The sequence below is a fragment of the Ctenopharyngodon idella genome, chromosome 15 (genome assembly GCF_019924925.1).
Source record: "Ctenopharyngodon idella isolate HZGC_01 chromosome 15, HZGC01, whole genome shotgun sequence".
NCBI lineage: Eukaryota > Metazoa > Chordata > Actinopteri > Cypriniformes > Xenocyprididae > Ctenopharyngodon > Ctenopharyngodon idella.
The window spans coordinates 33,828,096-33,853,107 of NC_067234.1; the positions used below are offsets into that span (position 1 = coordinate 33,828,096).

General features: G+C 36.3%; 3 protein-coding genes across 7 annotated transcripts in view; all 3 read left to right on the forward strand.

Moving 5' to 3' along the window:
• Nucleotides 1–16,490, forward strand: part of LOC127495733 (gastrula zinc finger protein XlCGF52.1-like) — a 38,204-nt gene extending 21,714 nt beyond the window's left edge. The window contains exons 2-3 of one of the 3 annotated variants that reach the window (XM_051862934.1): nucleotides 1,279–1,396; nucleotides 11,494–16,490. In XM_051862934.1, coding sequence (XP_051718894.1) covers nucleotides 1,312–1,396; nucleotides 11,494–12,662 — 1,254 coding nt within the window. In that variant the 5' untranslated portion in view covers nucleotides 1,279–1,311 and the 3' untranslated portion in view covers nucleotides 12,663–16,490. Of the gene's footprint in view, nucleotides 1–1,278; nucleotides 1,397–1,640; nucleotides 3,121–9,198; nucleotides 9,348–11,493 lie in introns of those variants that run through there. The other 2 variants (XM_051862932.1, XM_051862933.1) reach the window with 2 other exon arrangements.
• LOC127495719 (zinc finger protein 239-like) overlaps nucleotides 1–25,012 on the forward strand; it is a 39,063-nt gene that overhangs the window by 8,076 nt on the left and 5,975 nt on the right. The window contains exon 2 of one of the 3 annotated variants that reach the window (XM_051862801.1): nucleotides 20,138–24,459. The exons of 1 other annotated variant lie outside the window; for it this stretch is intronic. In XM_051862801.1, the coding sequence (XP_051718761.1) occupies nucleotides 20,138–21,651 (1,514 nt within the window). In that variant the 3' untranslated portion in view covers nucleotides 21,652–24,459. Of the gene's footprint in view, nucleotides 1–19,674; nucleotides 19,823–20,137; nucleotides 24,460–25,012 lie in introns of those variants that run through there. One more of the 3 variants, XM_051862802.1, reaches the window with a different exon arrangement.
• LOC127495764 (gastrula zinc finger protein XlCGF7.1-like) overlaps nucleotides 9,119–25,012 on the forward strand; it is a 53,065-nt gene continuing 37,171 nt past the window's right edge. The window contains exon 1 of the mRNA XM_051863021.1: nucleotides 9,119–9,229. The gene's annotated coding sequence lies outside the window, so the exon portion shown is untranslated. The remainder of the gene's footprint in view (nucleotides 9,230–25,012) is intronic.

Sequence of the window (25,012 nt, forward strand, 5' to 3'; positions counted from 1 at the left end):
TATTTATATCATTTTTTACCTCTAAAACACCACTATGTCCAACTGCCTTCAGTTAGTGAGGTCTGATCGCGCTCTGACAATGGAAGTGATCTCTCGCACTCATTGAAGCAAAACGCGAGAGATCACTTCCGTCATCAGAATGCGTTTTTTTGACCTCACCAACCGGATGCTGAACGGAATTGGACATAGTGGTGTTTTAGAGGTAAAACTCGAATTTAGCTGTTTAAGAGAGCGTTTACTCATTTTGAACCTGTTTTTAAACATTAACTATTAACTCATTTCTTTTCACCCATATTCCCCCCCCCCCCCCCCCCCCCCCCCAGGTACTTTATTGGAAAGACAAACATTTGTGTATTTGTATTGTAAACGTAATTGCATTGTTTCTGCATAAAATTAAAACAGTGAAAAGGGAGAATATAGTGCAAAATAACATAAGGAAAAAACAAACAGTGTAAATGACAATTAGTGAATTAATAGACTGACAGAAATAGGAGTATTTCAGGAGTAACCGCTGTATTTCTGCTTTTCCATAAGCACCACCTTCTGTCAGAGAGTGAATTTGCATTTTCATTTATCCTGTCGCTGTTTTTGTTCATATAACATTACATATATAATCATTTATTAGGCTCAAATGTGAGGTTCATCATTTTTACAAACTTTTTATTGGGTCAAATCTGGTATAATTTGAACTGTAAAGTTGTTTAAATCATATATTTTATTGATATTTTACAGTTTAGAATGTTACTATAGACATTAATGTTGTTTCAAACAACTTTGCTACCGAAGCAACATGTAGTTCTATTCTAATATCAGAACTTTCTGAAACGATTTCACTAATTTTAGAAGAATTGTTACTTACTTGCAACCCTCCTCTATTCAGTCTGTGAATAGTGTTTATTAAGTGGATTTCTGTAGTCTTATGTTAGATTTCTGATTAGATTAGATATTATTTGAATATAACCTGTGCCTTATTTCATCCTTATAATATCCTGGGTTACATAAAACTGAGCAACCTAGAGATGTTTTATACACTACTAATACATGACCATCAAAATGCTCTATATTTGATCTAAATTAAAGACACCATATGTGTTTGCTGTTAAAGTAATCCAGTATAAATTCAGTAACTTATTTTTGATTTTTCCAGATGTGGTCCTGTGGGCGTCAGTATCACACAGTGATCACAGTTCACACCTGCAGTGAAGCTCCTCCCACAACAATTCACCAATAAATACTGGGAATATTCACATCATCCTCCAAGAGAAGGACAAACTCCAGGTGTAGCAGCTGAAATCTGTGTGACTGTTAAAGATGGAGTTTATTAAAGAGGAGATTGAAGACATGAGTGATCCAGAACCATCCAGAATAAAACATGAAGATACTGAGGAACAAATAGGTTGGTGTCCATTCTTGATTCTTCATTGACTGCTTTGGAAGATGTGAATTAATAATCAGTATATGGATGATAAATGATAGAGGAATGTGTTTAAATGATCATAACCTTGCATATAACATATATGTATATGTAGATAACACTGATAACATTACAGAGACAGGTGTCTTGTTTTCTGCTAAGTGTTTTTATTTTTCACATTTAACCTCATTGAACTGATTCTAACAGCTTAATATGTTCATTTTAGACCAGATGGACGTGAAGGAGCAAGGACAGAAAATAAATGAAGTAAAAAATCGCTGTGACTTCAAAACTCGAAGAACAAAAGCCAAAAAGCTGCACACCTGCTCACAGTGTGGAAAGAGTTTCACACTAAAAGGAAACCTTAACAAACACATGAGAATTCACACTGGAGAGAAACCGTATACATGCAATCAGTGTGGTAAAAGTTTCATTTTGCCATCAAAACTAAAACAACACCTGAAAGTTCATTCAGATGAGAGGCCTTATGTGTGTTCTCTCTGTGGAATGAGTTTTTCAAGGATGGACAGTTTTAAACAGCACCAGAATATACATAGAGGTGTGAAAGATCATTTATGTTGTGACTGTGGGAAGAGCTTTACTGCATCAAGTCATCTGAAACGGCACCAAAGAGTTCATACTGGAGAAAAACCGTATACATGCTCTCAGTGTGGAAAGAGTTTTAAACAAAAAGGAAACCTTAACACACATATTAGAATTCACTCTGGAGAAAAACCGTTTACATGCTCTCAGTGTGGAAAGACTTTTCCTCAAGCATCAGCTCTCAGTTATCACCTGGAAGTTCATTCAGGTGAGAGGCCTTATGTGTGTTCTCTCTGTGGAAAGAGTTTTTTAAAGTTAGATAAGCTTAAACAGCACCAGAAAACACATAATGGAGTGAGAGATCATGTGTGCTTTGACTGTGGGATGAGCTTTACTAGAGCTGACTATCTAAAACGGCACCAAAGAATTCATACTGGAGAAAGACCTTACAAGTGCTCATATTGTGACAAGAGTTTCAGTTGGTTGAGATCACTGAAATCACATGAGCGACTTCATACTGGAGAGAAGCCGTACCACTGTACTCAGTGTGAGAAGAGTTTCAAAGATGCAACATGTTTGAGAAGTCATCTGCTCCATCACTCTGGAGCAAAACCATTTAACTGTGATCAGTGTGGTAAAGATTTTATTTTATCAGCAGATCTAAAACGACACCTGAAAGTTCATTCAGATGAGAGGCCTTATGTGTGTTCTCTCTGTGGAAAGAGTTTTTCATGGTTAAGCAGTTTAAAACTGCACCAGAAAACACATGATGAAGTGAGAGATCTTTTTTTTTGTGACTGTGGGAAGAGCTTTACTACATCTAGTCATCTGAAACGACACCAAAGAGTTCATACTGGAGAAAAACTTTACAAGTGATCATATTGTGACAAGAGTGAACCTGAAAAAACATGAGCGAGTTCATACTGGAGAGAAGCCGTACTGCTGTACTCAGTGTGAGAAGAGTTTTAAACATTTACGAAGCCTTTATGATCATATAACCATCATATGACCATATGCACAGTTACTTCCTGGTTTTTGTTAAGCCAGCTTGGGCATTTCTGGTGAACTGTCATTCTGTACTCGCTGTGGATTTATGAATTTTGGTTTGTAAATTATATTACATTATATTATATTAAACTGACTTCATTGATTCTAACATTCTTAATACTGCTTTCATATTCTCATTTCATGTACAACTTCTACATAAGGCTGCAACAAACGATTATTTTGATAATCTAACGATTATTGGAACGAATAATCGACTAATCGTCGATTATTTCACTGATTAATCAGAAGGCTTTGATCCATTATTCCACTTTTGCAAAGTAATAAATAAATATATAAATAAATGAAAGTAATAAATAAAACAAAGAAATCACTTCAGCTTTTGAAAATGTATTTTTAATGATTTTCGAGCCAACTGATTAGACCAGGGGTGGGTAACCCTGGTCCTGGAGAGCCTCAGTCCTGCAGAATTTTGGCTCCAACCTTGATAAAAACTCACCTGCCTATAGCTTGCTAGCAACCTTTCAAACCTTGATTAACTTGTTCAGGTGTGTGATTAGGGTTGGAGCTGAATTCTGCAGGACTGTGGCTCTCCAGGACCAGGGTTAGCCACCCCTGGAATAGACCAATCTCCTTCAGGTTTTCTTTCCTCCTCAGAAGTCATCAATAGTCCAACTATTACAATGAGTGGCACTGTGTTTTTATTATGTCTGGGAATTGTAATAATAACTTTTTAATAAGAGTAAAAAGTAAAATTGTGCCTTTTTTTTTTTATGTTCCTCTCTAAAGTTCTTTTTTTTTAAACTATGGAGTTTATAGTCATTGAATGGCTTTCCTTAGGTAAATGCAGTGTTTTGTGACATTGTTTGCAAGCTGTTTTATTGACATCTTTACTGACGTCTGTTTAACTGATGTCTGCGGTTGAAACTCTGATTAAGTGATTGCATTAGATATTGAGTAATTTCAGTAAGTTGTACTGTATCTTTCAACATACTTTTTGATGTTCATTCATGTTTATTTCATGCTGTAAAAGTAGAAAAGATGAGATAATAGGTTCACAGATCGCTGTAATTGGGCATTTCTGCAGGGGTGGATCTACCGGGTGGCACGGGTGGCAACTGCCACCCTAAGAAAAAACTTTGCCACCCCATCTGCCACCCCAGAATTATCACAGAATAAAATAATAAATGTAAGCAGTGTTTCAAGTACTGCTTTTCAGCAGCGGCGCTTCAAATGACTCTTATGAACCAGTTCTTTGGGAGTCAAAAACAGACAGCGCAGCCAAGGTCCATGAATCAGGGTATCTTCCATTAATTCGTTTTTTGATTTAATATTGAAATCAGAAAAACAAGAAAACTGCACTTTTTTTCATTTCAAAAATTGGCTTTATTTTTCATTTTGTCGTCCTGGGGTTGGAAACGAATAATCAGTTTGAATATTCGATCTATACATGTGGGCGGGAATGAAACGCCTCTTTCTGCTGATTGGTCAACCAGAAATCAAACCATGTCGTCATCAGATGTTCATCAGTTCTGCTCAACAGAATAAAAGAGTCAGGGCTTAATTCTGTGTACGCATAAATTCATCTACACATGCAATATTAGTTTATCTCATAAATATTAATTTACTTTGCAGCTGCACACAACTACCCCCTAGCCTACAACTTTGGCACACTGCCTGTTTTAACCAACCAATTATAAAAATATAGCAAAGCTGCTTGACGCACTGGACAGCGCAGAGTGAATGTATTTCATATTTAAATCAGTTCTTGTGAGTACAGTGGTTCAATATTAATATTATAAAGCGACAAGAATATTTTTGGTGCGCCAAAAAAAACAAAATAACGAATTATTTAGTGATGGCCGATTTCAAAACACTGCTTCAGGAAGCTTCAGAGCATAATGAATCAGCGTGTCGAATCATGATTCGGATCGCGTGTGAAACCGCCAAACTGCTGAAATCACGTGACTTTGGTGCTACGAACTGCATTTTCAACACGCTGATTCATTATGCTCTGAAGCTTCCTGAAGCAGTGTTTTGAAATCGGCCATCACTAAATAATTCGTTATTTTGTTTTTTTTGGCGCACCAAAAATATTCTTGTCGCTTTATAATATTAATATTGAACCACTGTACTCACATGAACTGATTTAAATATGTTTTTAGTACCTTTATGGATCTTGAGAGAGGAAATGTCATTGCTCCCTATGTAGGCCTCACGGAGCCATCGGATTTCAACAAAAATATCTCAATTTGTGTTCCGAAGATTAACGAAGGTCTTACGGGTCTGGAACGGCATGAGCGTGAGTAATAAATGACAGAATTTTCATTTTTGGGTGAACTAACCCTTTAAAGCTGCAGTCCGGCGTTTTTCCTCTTTGTCGCCATCTCTGTTTGAAACCTGCGATTGCAGTCATATGCGGAATTGTTTTCGTTACGTGTGTTGTGCATCGGCATGACTCCTCAGCGGATGAATCTAATGTTTGCTGTCAATCACTACACCGATGTGGGTACTGTACTTCAGAATCACAGATCTATGTCTTGAAAGTATGACCAATATGAGAATTTTCACTGGAAAATATCATCTGAACAAGTAAGTAACATTTCTGCTACTTTTATTCTGACCAACTGAGGAAAAAAGCATTAGGCCTATAATAAATCGTGCTGCCAATGATGATTAAATCTATCGATCGCTTATCTCGGATCACGCCAAACCGTGCAAATTATTTTTACTGTTATACTTTGTATACCTGTAGATTTCAATTTCTGTAGCCACTCCCCAGTCTGATGTCTTTTGCTTTTTGACTACAGGTAAATCTCCAGTTGTCACTGATGATTGTCATTTGGACCTTTCTGGATTACAATCCACCATCAAAATGATAAATTTAATTATTTCAGCTGCTGTGAGAAAAGGCTATTAATGATCCGCTACAAGCAGTATCCTCACATGATAAAGCCGTCTAGCCTGGACTCCTTCCTTTCTGTTTACAGACGTGACGTAATGACGCAAAGACGAACTGCTGAACGCTCGAATTTCCCGCGGAAATCCACCAGGTCGCTCTTATTATAAAACATTATTACAAGCTTACCATTGTGAATCGAGCTAAGATAAGCAGATAGTTTTGAACACTGGCTGCATGTAAAAATTGATTTTGGATAATTTTTAACCAAAAAAAAGTTACGGACTGCAGCTTTAACAATACCCCTTTATTTATTTATTTTACTTTTTTAAATGTGTGATAGCCTATTTCAAATTGGCATCTCAAACGAGTTCACCTCCATCATCAAATCATGACGTCCAGTTCCCATTACAATAAAGTCCATCTCTGAACTAATACTAATAGCACTGTTTTGAGGAACTAATAACATACATGTTATTAGTTCCTCAAAATGGTGCTATTAGTATTAGTTCATATCTGTCATATTTCAAATTCATCCCATGTCCAAAACTCAGGGTGTTGTCTAAAACAAAAGTTATGACTGCTGCATATTTACACTTAAATCGATAGGCTACTGATTTGTGCTTTACTTCAATGTATTGTACATTCACTCCGCACTGCCCAGTGCGTCTAGCAGCTTTGTTGTAGGCTGGGGGTAGTTGTGTGCAGCTGTAAAGTAAATTAATATTTATGAGAAAGATGAAATGTAGTTGCAATTAACGCATTAAGAATCCGTACAGTTGTAGCGAGGGACTATTATTCTGTTGAGCAGAACCGATGAACAACTGATGACGACATATTTTGATGTCTGGTTGACCAATCAGCAGAAATAGGCGTTTGATTCCCGCCCACATGTAGAGATCGAATATTCAAACTGATTATTCATTTCCAACCCCAGAATGAAAAAAGAAAAATCAAGCCAATTTTTTCATTTTCATTTTAAAAATCGTCAATATTTCAATATTAAATCAAAAAACGAATGAACAGAAGATACCCTGATTGGGTAAGAAGTGATTCGGGTCGATTCGGGTCGGGTACAGATTTTAGGACCCGAGAAGACTTCTTGCCTGTCTTACCTGTCATGCCACATATAGGCTGCAAAGATGCCAGGGAGACATGTAGAAAAAGCAATACTGTCACTGTAATCAGGTGAAGGTGAATAGAATGTTGAATCCATATATTATATATTATTATTATTGTGTATTAGTGTGTTTGCTTCATAACAGTGCGGCGATGTGATTTACTGAATGCGGCCCCTTTAAGAAAAGTGACACCGCGCGCACTGAGGATGCGCAGAAGAGAGAAGTGCGGGAGACCCTCGATAGTTTGGTTTCCTTCTCTCTCTCTCTCTCTCTCTCTCCCATTGTTATTTCCTTTGATGCTATTATGAATGTAACTGTAAGTGTATGTTATGTTAATGTTCTTGTTAATGCATTAAAAAGAGAGACAGAGAAGCGCGAGAGACGAGTGCTGAAACTTTGACCGTTTGAAGCAAAAAGTGTCGCTGTTAACGATCGTGAATGAAGGACAAATGTGGAATATTTTCTTCGGATATATTTACAGTCTGCAGGTCAGAGATGTTCCCTTTTTAGGGTAAGATTTGAAGTTTGTGTTGCATAAAATTTACATTGTTCATAGTGTAATGTACAGAGAATTACACAGTCATTAATTTTTATCAGCCTCTTCAGTCTGTTCATATTGTGTATGATTTCTTTTATGTTTGTTAGATTTCTGTTTAATTTATATATTAATTGAAGAATTTAACCTGTGACCTATTTCATCCTTATAAAATCTGGATTTCCATAAAATGAGCAATCTTTCTATAAGCCGTTTTAAATGTTATATAACCATACCAAATAATCCATATTAATTTAAGAAGTGTAATTAGTGAAGTATTTCTGTATACAGGGGCGCCTGCATCATATGTTGTCATATAAACAGTATAAAAAAAATAGAGAGTGCACACCTGTGTCACGCCGTATTGCATGCTGGGGCGGCACCGCCATTATGGAAGGATCGCCCTCTGCTACTTACACTGAAATTAATACGGATAGCTACTTGCTTACCTTTTGTTTTGTTTCTGCCATGAAGTGGAACATTCACATTCTTCATGATATCGTTTGCAGGGAATATAAGCTATTTTACCACATCGCATGATAATTAGATTTTTTTCACTTAAGTTTTGTAGAATTTCATTTACAGTGTTCATCTGTTTACCGTGTCGCTTGCTGCTGCTTCAGCCATCATATGGTAGAATATCCAAATAAAAGTATGTGTTCAACAAGCATAATTGAGTAGGCCTACAGCTGTTTTCATTGTCCCTTTTTCCACGATCACAGAGGGGGAGAATCAGAGATTATGGGTCACATTCAGCGGGCAGACAGACACGAACACACTGTATTTATATATTTATTTCAAGAAATGACAACCAAAATCAAAACCCTGGGAGCTTGTGAACAGTTTAGTAGTGGCTTCCTGCAAGGGGACATTTTAAAACGCTGTCTTCTTAATGTACTAAGACAGTGATATTAAAAGATGTGCAGATGAGCCCAGAATATGAACGCAGCACGTTTAATTACACATTAAAGGGTTAGTTCACCCAAAAATAATGTCATTTATTACTCACCCTCATGCTGTTCCACACCCGTAACACCTTCGTTCATCTTCTGAATGCAAATTAAGATATTTTTGTTGAAATCCGATGGCTCAGTGAGGCCTCCATAGCCAGCAATGCCACTTCCTCTCTCAAGATCCATTAATGTACTAAAAACATATTTAAATCAGTTCATGTGAGTACAGTGGTTCAATATTAATATTATAAAGCGACAAGTATATTTTTTGTACACCAAAAAAACAAAACAAAACGACTTATGTAGTGATGGCCGATTTTAAAACACTGCTTCATGAAGCTTCGGAGCGTTATGAATCTTGTGTCGAATCAGCGGTTCAGCCTTTCAGCCTGTCTCCTGTTTTTGTTCATACATAATCATTTAGATATTATTTGAATATAACCTGTGACCTATTTCATTCTTATAATATCCTGGGTTACATAAAACTGAGCAACCTAGAGCTGTTTTATATATTACTAATACATGACCATCAAAATGCTCTATATTTGATCTAAATTTAAGGCACCATATGTGTTTGATGTTAAAATAATCCAGTATAAATTAAGTAACTTATCTTTGATTTTTCCAGATGTGGTCCTGTGGGCGTCAGTATCACACAGTGATCACAGTTCACACCTGCAGTGAAGCTCCTCCCACAACAATTCACCAATAAATACTGGGAATATTCACATCATCCTACAAGAGAAGGACAAACTCCAGGTGTAGCAGCTGAAATCTGTGTGACTGTTAAAGATGGAGTTTATTAAAGTGGAGATTGAAGACATGAGTGATCCAGAACCATCCAGAATAAAACATGAAGAAACTGAGGAACAAATAGGTTGGTGTCCATTCTTGATTCTTCATTGTTGACTGCTTTGGCAGACGTGAATTAATAATCAGTATATGGATGATAAATGATAGAGGAATCCATCTAAATGATCATAACCTTGCATATAACATCATATGCAGATAACATTGTAAATCATCATACCGTGCACAGCATAAATGAGTACACCCCCTCTGAAACTTCTGAAAGTCAGCAATTACTCAATTACTTAGAAGACATGTTAGGGTTCTTTAGAGATATAATGTTCCAGCAAGTCTGCTTAATCAATTACCAAAGAAGCATGTCAAAATTATTCAGGAAAATAAGACTTTCTTATCAAGGTGATAAAATGTTGTGTAGCAAAAATGAGTGCACCCTCCTAAAAGTTACTAAATAAAACGAAATAAAAATTTTCTGGTGTAAGTTTAAGGCAATGTTTGATCAACAGGTAAGTATGTTGAACCAAAACATTTAAAGAGAAGTAATTTCTTGACAATTAAAAGTGTATATAACCCACTGAATCATTCTCAGACTTCATGAGTTCACATATACATATAATTAGATAGAGTAAAGTAATGCGTATTTGGCGTGCTGTCCAGGGGGTGGGCTCCGAGCTCGGAATTTTGGCCTGAACCTAGAGTACTCCCCCAGATGTGGTAATGAGAGATAGAACTAGAAGTGAGGAGATGGGGTTCCACTTGTGCTAATTGTGCTTAGTCTAATTATCTGCACCTGCTCCTCCCGAATTTTGTTAATAAAACATCATTTAATGCTGACAACAGTGGAAGCACTTGGGAGAGAACTGTCAGTTGTCATTTCTTAGCACAAAAGAGGACAGTGCTACAAGAGGATTACCAAATCATTGTTTTAAGTGTGAAAATATCGCAAAAGTAACACAGAAATTCAAAAAAAATGGACTTGTGACAAGGCCCCTGAAAAAATCAGGCCTTCATTTTAAGCTTTCATTTAGTGATGAGGGATTTTTTTGCTAGACAAAGAGCAGGAGAAATACCAAGCGAGTGTCTCAGAGCCAGCAAAAGTTATGAAAAGAGTGACTGTTTATCTCACAGAGTAAGACGCAGCCTGCTGAAGTGACATGCATGGTTGTTGTTCACTGGAACTACCTACTGTAGCCAAAGCACAATAAAGTCAGTTAGCCATTTCCAAAGCCCATATTTACAAAATATAGATTCTGGGAATCAATACTCTTGTCTCGTGACCAAATCAATCATTTTGGATCTAACAGCATCCAAAATGTTATGGTGTTGCTAGAGGAGGAGTACAGTGAGAAGCGCCTGGTTCCCACAGTAAAGTTCAGTGGTAGTAAAGCTCTTATATAGAGATGAATGAGTGCTGAAGGTGTGAGGAAGTTGTGCTTTATCAATGCTGTCATGAATTCCCACACCACTGTGTAATTTAATACACAAACTTGAAACAGAAGATGTTACCCTTTCCTCATTCCCTGCATTGTTTGGAATTTTTTCAACATGACAATGAGGATATGCATTCTCCCAAGGTGAAAAACCTTCTGTGGACATGTATTGCACTCAATCTTAACACTCTTGAGCGCCTGTGGGGGATTCTGTAGAGATGAGTTGAGCAACACTCCCCATTAAAGATCAGGGCATTTAAGGAGCTCATCATCCAGGAGTTAAACAGGACAGATGTGACAATTTGTCATGAACTTGTACACTCCGTGCCTAAAAGGGTCAAAGCAGTATATTCAAAATTATGGAGGGCATACAAAGTGCTAGAATATTATACATTTGTAGAATTAAATCTAGGGTGTACTTGTTTCTGCAATCCTTAATTTAAACAAAATTGGCTAATTTACTTATTTTATGGCTATTAATGACATATATTTCTCAGTTTTTATTATGTATATGTTTAACTCATTTTAGTTTTTCCATCTTTCCATGAATTGTATTAGTGATCATAAAGAAAATACATCTTTTGTATTTGTTCAGAGGAGGTGTACTTATTTATGCTGTGCACTGTAATATATCTGTTTTAATCATATTAACAAGTGAATGACAGAACTGACCTTTGCACATCAAATATACTTGATACAGAGGCAGGTGTCTTGTTTTCGGCTAAGTGTTTTTATTTTTCACATTTAACCTCATTGAACTGATTCTAACAGCTTAATATGTTTTAGATCAGATGGAAGTGAAGGAGCAAAGACAGAAACTAAATGAAGTAAAGAAACACTGTGACTTCAAAACTCGAGGAACAAAAGCCAAAAAGCTGCACACCTGCTCACAGTGTGGAAAGAGTTTCCAATATAAAGGAACCCTTAACAAACACATGAGAATTCACACTGGAGAGAAACCGTATACATGCAATCAGTGTGGAAAAAGTTTCAGACAAAAAGAAAACCTCAAGTCACATATTAGAATTCACTCTGGAGAAAAACCGTATACATGCACTCAGTGTGGAAAGAATTTTTCTCAAGCATCAGGTCTCAGTTATCACCTGGAAGTTCATTCAGATAAGAAGCCTTATGTGTGTTCTCTCTGTGGAAAGAGTTTTTCAAGGCTGGGTATGTTTAAACTCCATCAGAAAACACATAATGAAGTGAAAGATCATGTGTGCTTTTACTGTGGGAAGAGCTTTACTAAACCTTGTCATCTAAAACAGCACCAAATAATTCATACTGGAGAAAGACCTTACAAGTGCTCATCTTGTGACAAGACATTCAGTTGGTTGAGATTACTGAAATCACATGAGCGACTTCATACTGGAGAGAAGCCGTACCACTGTACTCAGTGTGAGAAGAGTTTCAGAGATGCAGCATGTTTGAGAAATCATCTGCTCCATCACTCTGGAGAAAAACCATTTAACTGTGATCAGTGTGGTAAAGATTTTATTTCATCATCAGATCTAAAACGACACTTGAAAGTTCATTCAATTCATGTGTGTTCTCTCTGTGGAAAGAGTTTTTCACGGCTGAGTACTTTTAAACAGCACCAGAAATCACATGATGAAGTAAGAGATCATGTGTTTTGTGACTGTGGGAAGAGCTTTACTACATCTACTCTTCTGAAACGGCACCAAAGAATTCATACTGGAGAAAAACCTTACAAGTGCTCATATTGTAACAAGAGTTTCGCTCAGTCTGGACACCTGAAAAAACATGAGCGAATTCATACTGGAGAAAAACCTTACAAGTGCTTACATTGTAACAAGGGTTTCACTCAGTCTGGACACCTGAAAAAACATGAGCGAGTTCATACTGGAGAAAAACCTTATAAGTGCTCACATTGTAACAAGAGTTTTGCTCAGTCTACACACCAGAAAACACATGAGCGAGTTCATACTGGATAGAAGCCGTACCACTGTACTCAATGTGAGAAGAGTTTTGAACATTTACGAAGCCTTCATGATCATATAAAAAAATGTTGCAAGTGAGCAACTTTTTTTTTTTCATGTCAAATAGTAAATACTGTGAGATAAAATATGGAGTTTTTACACTAAATTGTCTTCTGATAGTTATGAGAAATTAAATAGAAATACCATCTTTGTATTGATTGATCTATTTAATGAACACAGACAATGAGTTTAGTTTTAAAACACATTAATGATTTTTTTTTTTTTTTATCATTCTATTTTAATACTGTGATAAATACGGAAGAGGATTAGGGCCAAGCAATAATAAAAAAAATTAAACTGTAAAATGTAAAATTAAGCGAGATTAAACTCGTTAAATTTAGAGAAAAAAGTCTAAATAAAACGTAGAGAATAAACTCATTAAATTTTGAGAATAAAGTTGCTATGTCTCGAGAAAAAAATCGTTAAATTTCGAGAAAAAAGTCGCAATGTCGAGAATAAACTCATTAAATTTTGAGAAAAGTCGTTATGTTTCGAGAAAAAAGTCAATAATAAAATGTCGAGAATAACCTCATTACATTTTTGAGAATAAAGTTGTTATGTTTTGAGGAAAAAACTCGAGAAAAAAAGGTGAAATGTTGAGAATAAACTCATTAATTTTTAAGAATATAGTTATGTTTTGAGAAAAAAGTCGATAATAAAATGTCGAGAATAAACACGCATTCGAACAGTGTCTTGTTCATTGCATACTGACAGAAGACATGACAGAGTTGGACGCTTTGTGCCATGCGACGAAACAATAACATGAAATCAATAAGAAGATCCTGATCACAGAAACTAATAGCAGGGTTAGGTAAGAATCTAAACGTATTTTAGTTTTTCTCGATTGCTAACACGTTATAAGTGATTCATTTGGCCCAGATTCCCAAACCATTCATTCAGTTCTCAAAACAAAGACACATTTCTTAAAACGTTTAACAGTGACAACATGAGGTAGCAAAACTGACGACACACCAGTCAAAATCTGAGAGAGAGCTGAATGAATAATTTACAGGGGTTTAAAACTTACACATACAGTATAATTACAGTACACAGTACCAGTACTTTAGATGAGGGAAATTTCACTATTCTATATACAGTAAATGAGCACGTTGTACACCCTCAAACTTGTGACTGTCAACTTTCTTTGTAGCCATTTTTATGCGTACTGTATTTTTGCAGAGCTAAGAAATGACTGCCTAAGGATATAGTCTTGTGACAGAAGACCAATATACTGCTATAGTACTGTATACCTGTGGCGTACGGTCCATATAAGCTGCGAATGCTCTGCATACCCAAGCCATTCTTGGACTCGGCAGTTAATATTAACATTATAAATTACTATTAAATCCCTTGTTTGGGGTGTACCATAATTGGTAATGTGTTTGTAACTGTCCGTAATTTATTTATTTGCCAAACGACGGTAATTTTCCTTAAATCTGCCAGTTACGGAGACTTCCGGGTAAGCTGATCTACAGCAGCTTTTGCGCCTTCGCGCTTTTGTTATGGAACGTCATCATCGTCCCGCGTTCTCATTGGTTTGCTGGCCTATGGCGAATTACATGGCAGGATGAGCTGTGAGCAGATCGCTCATGTTGAAAAAATCCCCAACAATGCAGAGAATGAGGAAAGGGTAACATCTTCTGTTTCAAGCTTGTGTATTAAATTACACAGTGGTGTGGGAATTCATGACAGCATTGATAAAGCACAACTCCCTCACACCTTCAGCTCTTATATATCCCTATATAAGAGCTTTACTACCACTGAACTTTACTGTGGGAACCAGGCACTTCTCACTGTACTCCTCCTCTAGCAACACCATAACATTTTGGATGCTGTTAGATCCAAAATGATCGATTTGGTCTCATGAGACCAGAGTATTGATTCCCAGAATCTATATTTTGTAAATATGGGCTTTGGAAATGGCTATTTGGGTAATGGGTATTTCTCCTGCTCTTTGTCTAGCAAAAAAATCCCTCATCACTAAATGAAAGCTTAAAATGAAGGCCTGATTATTTCAGGGGCCTTGTCACAAGTCCATTGTTTTTGAATTTCTGTTACTTTTGCTATATTTTCACACTTAAAACAATGATTTGGTAATCCTCTTATACCACTGTCCTCTTTTGTGCTAAGAAATAAGTCTCCTGACAGTTCTCTCCCAAATTCTTCCACTGTTGTTAGCATTAAGTCTGAGAATAATTCAGTGGGTTAAATACACTTTTAATTGTCAAGAAATTACTTCTCTTTAAATGTTTTAGTTCAACATACTTACCTGTTGATCAAACATTGCCTTAAACTTACATCAGAAAATTTTTATTTCGTTTTATTTAGTAACTTTTAGGAGGGTGTACTCATTTTTGCTACACAACATTTTATCACCTTGATAAGCAAGTCTTATTTTCCTGAATAATTTTAACATGCTTCTTTGTTAATTGATTAAGCAGACTTGCTGGAACATTATATCTCTAAAGAACCCTAACATGTCTTCTAAGTAATTGAGTAATTGCTGACTTTCAGAAGTTTCAGAGGGGGTGTACTCATTTATGCTGTGCACTGTTTATTTATTATAATTATTATTATATTTTTTATTTATAATAGGCTGCTAATACTAATTATGTTACACTTATTTTTAATTATTAATTTAAAAGGTACTTCTGGCATACATTTAAATTGACGCCATGGTGTTTCTTATTTGTTGTGTCTGATTTAGATCTGTGTCCTAAACTGATACATTTAAAGGTGAAGTATGTTGTTTGTGTGACACTAGCGGATTACAAAAATACAGCATATTTTGCAAATTTCACCTTTCGCATGTCGCGCCTCTGTCGACTCAAACATCACAAAAGCTCTTACAGGTGCTTGTGAAGGCACGTCTCAACAGGTAAATATGGGCTACTCTCAATAAGAGGTCCAACATATTTGAAATACTTTTCACTGTGTTGCTATTTGTCATGAGCAAGCAAATGAGTAAACTAACACTGAGAACGCGAGCGTCTCGCATATTAGCTATAAACCCATTCAACGTAACTGCATTGGCCACATTTTTTTTACATGACGCACCACCCAGCATACCCGGTTAAAAAAGTCACTGCTCACCACTGCTGTATACTATAATGAAATTGGGCCAAATGTGCAGAGGATGCTGAATTTACTTTTTTTTTTACTGTACTGTAATTGACAGTATACTGTATTGTGGTGCATACTGTGGGATTACAAATTTAAGAATCTGTTTAAGATCTGCTGATCCTACATCCTGACATAACATCATATGAAATACTAAGGTGAAGTACATTGTATTTAACATTTTGAGGTAAAAAGGATGACTTTCTAAGAAAATCAAGTCAGGCAGCCCAGGTGTCTTTATGCACTTCCTGACCATTTGGCATGATAAGCTCAAGACACAGCTCTGCCTTTGTCTCTATGATAACGTGAAGGTATGGGCCATACTGTCAGACTGATTGGGTTAGCACCTATGCATTTGAATGCTTTGATCTTCCTACTGGAAGTCAAACTATGTGTGAATGTTTACATAGTCTTAGTTCTCGTGACCAGCTACTGTTTATACCATTTGGGGTACTATTATCTACACAGTCGGGGGTAATTGCCTGTATTGTCTTTAGATGCTTTTGTTTTAGTGGTCACTTCTAAGGCTGTGTGTAAGGGCAACACCTTTAAGGACTGCCCACTGAATGCCTATAAAACAATCATGTATACACTGCCTTAGTTAGACTTGGATGACTACAGTGACGCGTTTCTCAATAAAGAGTAACTTCTGCTTGAAAGATATCCCAACGTCTCCTGGTCTCTGCTTTGACGAGGAAAAAGTTTCCTACAATACCAAGTTCATATACATATACTTTTCTCATGCTTTTCATTTACTGCAAGATCACTTTACAATAGTAAAATTATTTTTTTCTTTTCAAAATTATTGCTGTATTTTACTGTATCTGTAAATGTATCTTTGTATAGTGTAGTAGACATTGAGATGCAAAGTAATTCCTGAATCCCAGTAAGAGGTTTTCGTTACAGTGTTATATGATCTCACTAGTGTTCACTGGGCAGTGCAGTAGTAGGTGTATTTGTTACGTTTTATGTGTCATGATCTGAGGCGAAAGTTTGATTTTGTCAGAAGAGTATACGTTTTTGACTAGAACATTTTATTTTGACCTGGATGGGTGCTAGGCTCTTGCTATGCAGTTGCTGCGGTGTTGCTAGAGTATGTGGTTGATAGGGTGTTCTGGGTGAACACACAGACATTCCCACCTCTGTTAATAACAGAAACTCAAACATTGTTTACAAAACTGTGGAAATTCAAAACTTTTTGTTGCTCTTTAACTTGCACTAAAACATGTGAATTATACCATTAAAGTAGCCTATGCAATATGAATAAAACTGATACAAGCTCAGACTCATTTAGAATCTGTTGATGTTTTTCATATAATGTCATGATGGATATTGAAATCTTGTTATTTATTTTCGATCTTAAACAGTATAGATGATTACTTTGTGGTAATGCAATATTTGTGAACACAATTGTATATGTCAGACCATAAATCTCCAAAAACTATGAATGGACCCTTGCTTTGGACCTCATGCCACACACTTTTCTGGTGAACTGTTAGCTGATCATTCTGTACTCGTTGTGGATTTATGAATTTTGTCTTGTAAATGTATTATTTTTGAGACTGATCTGGCTCGATACAAAACCATCAAAGGTCCACGAGCCGGGACTCGAAACCTGGTTTGGTAAACTGTATTTTACAGTGTTGTTTACAATTTCTGGTTGTATTATTATTGTTGTTTTTCTCTCTTTTTTTTCTTTCTGCTAATTTTTAGGCCTTATCTGACAATGGGAATACCGGTCATGAATGTTGGTTAATGTACGCTGTAATGCCTATCTTTCCTGTCATGCCACATATAGGCTGAAAATATGCCAGGGAGACATTTAGAAAAAGCAATACTGTCACTGTAATCGGGTGAAGGTGAATAGAATGTTGAATCCATATATTATATATTATTATTATTGTGTATTGTTAATTATGATAGTGTGTTTGCTTCAAAACAGTGCGATGTGATTTACTGAATGCGGTCCCTTTAAGAAACGTGACACCGCGCGCACTGAGGATGCGCAGAAGAGAGAAGCACGCGAGACCCTCTATAGTTTGGTTTCCTTCTCTCTCTCTCTCTCTCTCTCTCTCTTTGTTGTTTCCTTTGATGCTATTATGAATGTAACTGTAAGTGTATGTTATAATGTTCTTGTTAATGCAATAAAAAGAGAGACAGAAGCGCGAGAGACGAGTGATGAAACTTTCACCATTTGAAGCTAAAAGTGACGCTGTTAACGATCGTGAATGAAGGATAAATGTGGAATATTTTTTTCGGATATATTTCCATTCTGCAGGTCAGAGATGTTGCATTTTTAAGGTAAGGTGTTACCTAAATGTATATTGTTTATAGTGTAATGTACAGAGAATTAAATATAGCCTCTATTCAGTCTGCACATATTGTGTATGATTGATTTATTTTATCTTTGTTAGATTTCTGTTTAATTTATATATTAATTGAAGAATTTAACTTGTGACTTGTTTCATCCTTATAAAATTTGGATTCCCATAAATTGAGCAACCTTTCTATAAGCCGTTTTAAATGCTACTAATAAATAATCATACCAAAAGGCTCCATATTTCTATCAAGTACATATGGTCATTTAATTTAAGAAGTGTAATTATTAAAGTATTTCAGTATACATCATATGTTCTGTCATATAAACAGTATAAAAACAATGAAATAATAGCACAGTTTACTTGCCTCAAACAATTCAAAGTAGGTATTAGTATTATTATAATTATTGTTTTTTTTTTTGTTTTTTTGTTACATTTAATTTATTGCCACACTTTAATATGTGAATTATATTATCAGAAAACTGAACATATTAGCGTTGTCAGGCTTTTATTTGTGCTTAATGGATAAAACAACGGAGCAACCCACGTGAAAAAACAGTGAATTTCTATAATGTACTTAAAGGGCTCTATTTTCGTGCATTAATTTTGTACTTAATATACTAAAAATTCTTATTTAGTACTTCTTAGAACATCTAAGTGTACTCAACTGTGCTGTTTTGAGACACCATGAAATATGAACTAAAATGTGCTTTTAATATACTATCTCTGTATTTAGAAAATGTATTTAGATACCACTTATAGTACACTTGACCCCACAGTTTACTACAAGTGGTAACTGAATATTTATTTAAAATACAGAGATAGCACCACCTTCTGTCAGAGAGTGAATTTGCATTTTCATTTAGCCTGTCCCCGTTTTTGTTCATATAACATTACATACATAATCATTTATTAGGCTCAAATGTGAGGTTAATTTTTAAAAACTTTTTATTTGGTCAAATCTGGTTTTAAAGTTGTTTAAATCATATATTTTATTGATATTTTACAGTTTAGAATGTTACTATAGATATTAATGTTGTTTCAAACAACTTTGCTACCGAAGCAACATGTAGTTCTATTCTAATATCAGAACTTTCTGAAATGATTTCACTAATTTTAGAAGAATTGTTGCTTATACTTACAACCCTCCTTCATTCAGTCTGTGAATAGTGTTTATTAAGTGGATTTCTGTAGTCTTAAGTTCGATTTCTGATTAGTTTAGATATTATTTGAATATAACCTGTGCCTAATTTCAATTTTATAATATCCTGGGTTACATAAAACTGCGAGCAACCTAGAGATGTTTTATATACTACTAATCTGTGACTATCAAAATGCTCTATATTTGATCTAAATTAAAGGCACCATATGTGTTTGCTGTTAAAGTAATCCAGTATAAATTCAGTAACTTGTCTTTGATTTTTCCAGATGTGGTCCTGTGGGCGTCAGTATCACACAGTGATCACAGTTCACACCTGCAGTGAAGCTCCTCCCACAACAATTCACCAATAAATACTGGGAATATTCACATCATCCTACAAGAGAAGGACAAACTCCAGGTGTAGCAGCTGAAATCTGTGTGACTGTTAAAGATGGAGTTTATTAAAGAGGAGATTGAAGACACGAGTGATCCAGAACCATCCAGAATAAAAGATGAAGAAACTGAGGAACAAATAGGTTGGTGTCCATTCTTGATTCTTCATTGTTGACTGCTTTGGAAGATGTGAATTAATAATCAGTATATGGATGATAAATGATAGAGGAATCCATCTAAATGATCATAACCTTGTATATAACATTATATGCAGATAACATTGTAAATCATCATTATGTATCCGTTTTAATCATATTAACAAATGAATAACAGAACTGACCTTTGCATATCAAAGATACTTGATACAGAGACAGGTGTCTTATTTTCTGCTACGTGTTTTTATTTTTCACATTTAACCTCATAGAACTGATTCTAAGTTCTTAATATGTTCATTTTAGATCAGATGGAAGTGAAGGAGCAAAGACAGAAACTAAATGAAGTAAAGAAACACTGTGACTTCAAAACTCAAGGAACAAAAGCCAAAAAGCTGCACACCTGCTCACAGTGTGGAAAGAGTTTCCAAAATAAATCAGACCTTATCAGACACGTGAGAATTCACACTGGAGAGAAACCGTTTACATGCACTCAGTGTGGAAAGAGTTTCAGACATAAAGGAAACCTCAAGACACATATTAGAATTCACTCTGGAGAAAAAACGTATACATGCACTCAGTGTGGAAAGAGTTTTTCTCATGCATCAGGTCTCAGTTATCACCTTAAAGTTCATTCAGATGAGAAACCTTATGTGTGTTCTCTCTGTGGAAAGAGTTTTTCAAGGCTGGGTACGTTTAAACTCCACCAGAAAACACATAATGAAGTGAAAGATCATGTGTGTTGTGAATGTAGGAAGAGCTTTACTAAACCTTTTCATCTAAAACTGCACCAAATGATTCATACTGGAGAAAGACCTTACAAGTGCTCATATTGTGACAAGCAATTCATTTGGTTGAGATCACTGAAATCACATGAGCGAGTTCATACTGGAGAGAAGCCGTACTGCTGTACTCAGTGTGAGAAGAGTTTCAAAGATGCAGCATGTTTGAGAAATCATCTGCTCCATCACTCTGGAGAAAAACCATTTAACTGTGATCAGTGTGGTAAAGATTTTATTTCATCAGCAAATCTAAAACAACACCTGAAAGTTCATTCAGATGAGAGGCCTTATGTGTGTTCTTTCTGTGGAAAGAGTTTTTCATGGCTAAAGAGTTTTAAACTGCACCAGAAAACACACGATGAAGTGAGAGGTCATGTGTTTTGTGACTGTGGGAAGAGCTTTACTACATCTAGTCACCTGAAACGGCACCAAAGAATTCATACTGGAGAAAAACCTTACAAGTGCTCATCTTGTGACAAGAGGTTCAGTTGGTTGGGATCACTGAAATCACATGAGCGAGTTCATACTGGAGAGAAGCCGTACCACTGTACTCAGTGTGAGAAGAGTTTCAGAGATGCAGCATGTTTGAGAAATCATCTGCTCCATCACGCTGGAGAAAAACGATTTAACTGTGATCAGTGTGGTAAAGATTTTATTTCATCATCAGATCTAAAACAACACCTGAAAGTTCATTCAGATGAGAAGCCTCACTTGTGTTCTTTCTGTGGAAAGAGTTTTTCAAGGCTGGACAGTTTTAAACGGCACCAGAAAACACATGATGAAGTGAGAGATCATGTGTTTTGTGACTGTGGGAAGAGCTTTACTACATCTAGTCATCTAAAACGGCACCAAAGAGTTCATACTGGAGAAAAACCTTACAAGTGCTCATATTGTGACAAGAGTTTCGCTCAGTCTGGAACCCTGAAAAAACATGAGCGAGTTCATACTGGAGAGAAGCCGTACTGCTGTACTCAGTGTGAGAAGAGTTTTAGACATTTACAAAGCCTTCATGATCATATAAATAAATGTTGCAAGTGAGCAACTTTTTTTTTTTTTCATGTCGAATAGTAAATACTGTGAGATAAAATATGGAGTTTTTCCACTCAACAGTCAACAACCCTTACAGTGATGCTAAATTGTCTGCTGATAGTTATGAGAAATAAAATAGAAATAACATCTTTGTCTTGATTGATCTTCTTAATGAACACAGAGAAGGAGTTTAGTTTTGAACACATTAATGATTTTTTTTATCATTCTATTTTAATACTGTGATAAATATTGTAGATGCAAAGTCCTAGAATAACTTCACTAGTATTATGGAGGCAGTAAAAATGGGTTCTTACTCATCACAGAAGTCGGTCCAAAGTCTGTAAACAAGTGCGAGTTTAATCAAAATACAAAAATATACACAAATCCTGTTGGTTCTTGTATTCTATAATGTTACCTTTGTCTTGTGTTTCCCTCTGACCCTCTTCGGTCATTTTTGACCGAAAAATTTTATATTTTGAAATCGTAGCTTCATCGGAATGAGATGACACTTAGTGACTTTTGTCGCATTAGCAATATGAACACACACAAAAAAAAACAAGGACATGATTCGGACATGTTAAAGGGTTGTAAAAAAAAATAGTCACACTTACCTTCTTTGCGGTCAAAAATGACCAACATAGGAAATGAATGGGAAATACGAAAAAATACGAAAACTCAGAGAATCTTTTGTTGGTACAAACTACAAATCAGCCTCTGTGCAGAAAAAACAGCAATGAAGGGGTGACACTCCTAAATGCCAAGAGTGCAAAATAGAGACAAAGTGTCAATATTTTGTGTGACCATTATTTTCCAGCACTGCCTTAACCCTCTTGGGCATGGAGTTCACCAGAGCTTCACAGGTTGCCACTGTAGTCCTCTTCCACTTCTCCATGACAACATCACGGAGCTGGTGGATGTTAGAGACCTTGCGCTCTTCCACCTTCCGTTTGAGGATGTCCCACAGATGCTCAATAGGGTTTAGGTCTGGAGACACTCTTTAGCAAGGCAGTGGTCGTCTTGGAGGTGTGTTTGGGGTTGTTATCATGCCCTGTGGCCCAGTCTCCGAAGGGAGGGGATCATGCTCTGCTCATTCATGGATCCCTCAATGAACTGTAGCTCCCCAGTGCCGGCAGCACTCATGCAGCCCCAGACCATGACACTCCCACCACCATGCTTGACTGTAGGCAAGACACACTTGTTTTTGTACTCCTCACCTGGTTGCCGCCACACGCGCTTGACAGCATCTGAACCAAATAAGTTTATCTTGGTCTAATCAGACCACAGGACATGGTTCCAGTAATCCATGTCCTCAGTCTGCTTGTCTTCAGCAAACTGTTTGCGGGCTTTCTTGTGCGTAATCTTTAGAAGAGGCTTTCTTCTGATCCACACCTGCACCCAGTCAGCTCATCATCTCATGGATTCCCTGCACCTGCACATCAACATTAGCACTTCCTATAAATACTCACTTCTCCTGCACTCCCTTGTCTGGTCTCGTCAGCCTTACCATGTTGTTTTGCCTGACCCACTTACCTGTTGATTACTTGTTCCTGTGACACATCCTAGTTCTCCACTGCTGCTGTTCTCCTTTATCTCCACACTCCTCAGCTCCCTCCGGATCCCCTGGGACACACAAAGACACCCTCAGACTCAGATAAGCCACACAAGACTTTCCCATTCCCGCTCGCTTACCTGGACTGTCCTCTCGCCTGTGTTGTTTCCATCACTGTTGAATAAACCTGCTGTTATTTGTACCACTTACTTCTGTGTCCCTTGTCTATCTGCTGACAGCTATATAGAAATCTAGTGGTTACACTATGGCACTAATCTACCTTTATATATATATAAAAAAAAAAAAAAAAAAAAAAAAAAAAAGGATTTTAAATGCTTTCTCTATTTTAACATTGAATACTGCTTTAATTGAAAAATAATTAAAAAAAAATATATTTTTTCAATGGGGGAAAAATAGCTAATAAAAATTGTTTACAATTTCTGGTTGTACTACTATTGTTGTTTTTCTCTCTTTATTTCTTTCCTCTAGTTTTTAGACCTTATCTGACAATCATGAATGTTGATTAATGTACATTGTACAGAAATTTTAATTGTCATGCACATCAATCTATAAAACTTTGCAGACCTTTTACATTCACAAACAGATTGCTTAAAATGTAATATTTGAAAAAACATAGACCTTATTCCCAGCAGCGCCATCTTTGATTATTTTTAACGGGAATGAAAGCAAGGCTGTGAGGGATAGACATATATCTCTTCAGTGGGTTGTACTGTTACTTAATTTAACGTGTTTTTTAACTGTTCTGCTGACGAAACACTGCAAAAATATTTTTCCAAGAAATTTAAGTTGACAAAAAGTGTGATGTCACACTGCTCAGGCCCCTCCCACAGCCGCTGACTGACAGTCCTCCATTTCTATAGTTTCTGCCCTCAGCGAGTTGTGCATTGTCCGCCATTTCTCTGCACTCTAGCAGCTTTACCGACAACAGCAATCCTGGTGTTCTGTTGTTGGATGTAAGAGTGAACATAAGAGTCTTCATTTTCTCCCAACATCTGAACCACTGAGGACGCAGTCGATTAGTTTTACTTTTGAAGGTATTATATAATATTATTTAATTTGTTTGTCTGTGTAAATCATTTCACTCCAGACTGCTTTGTGAACGAGGGGCAATGCAAAGGGACAAATTTTTTTATTTTATTTAATTCTTTATTTGACAGGGACAATGGACAGTAAATAAAACTGCCCCAGAATTAGCTACAGAGCTAAATTTCATCTGCTGTCCCTAGGCAGGGGTTAACTAGGACCAAATTATCAATATAAAAATATATAGGCCTACAATAATATACCCCCACAAATACAAAATATATAACCCATCACTTAACAGTATAAACTACAATAGAAAAAAAAAACTCAATATTACATTATATATTCAATGATCACAAACCTGACTCAGTCGCTCCACATTTTTGCCTATCATTTCAACGAGCGCCTTCAGCATGGATTAAAATAAACTTTAATCATCTTATGGTCAGGTGAATAACATTACGCCAAAAGTTATAGGACGTAATGAGGTTACAGTGATGAGTGACTGACATTTCCGCACTTCAGCGCATACTTTAATTGAATAGAATGTTGAATCCATATATTATATATTATTATTATTGTGTATTGTTAATTATGATATTGTGTTTGCTTTAGTGCGGAGATTTAATGAATGCGGTCCCTTTAAGAAACGTGACACTGCTCGCACTGAGGATGCGCAGAAGAGAGGAGCGCGCGAGACCCTCTAGTTTGGTTTTCTTCTCTCTCTTTGTTGTTTCCTTTGATGCTATTATGAATGTAACTGTAAGTGTATGTTAT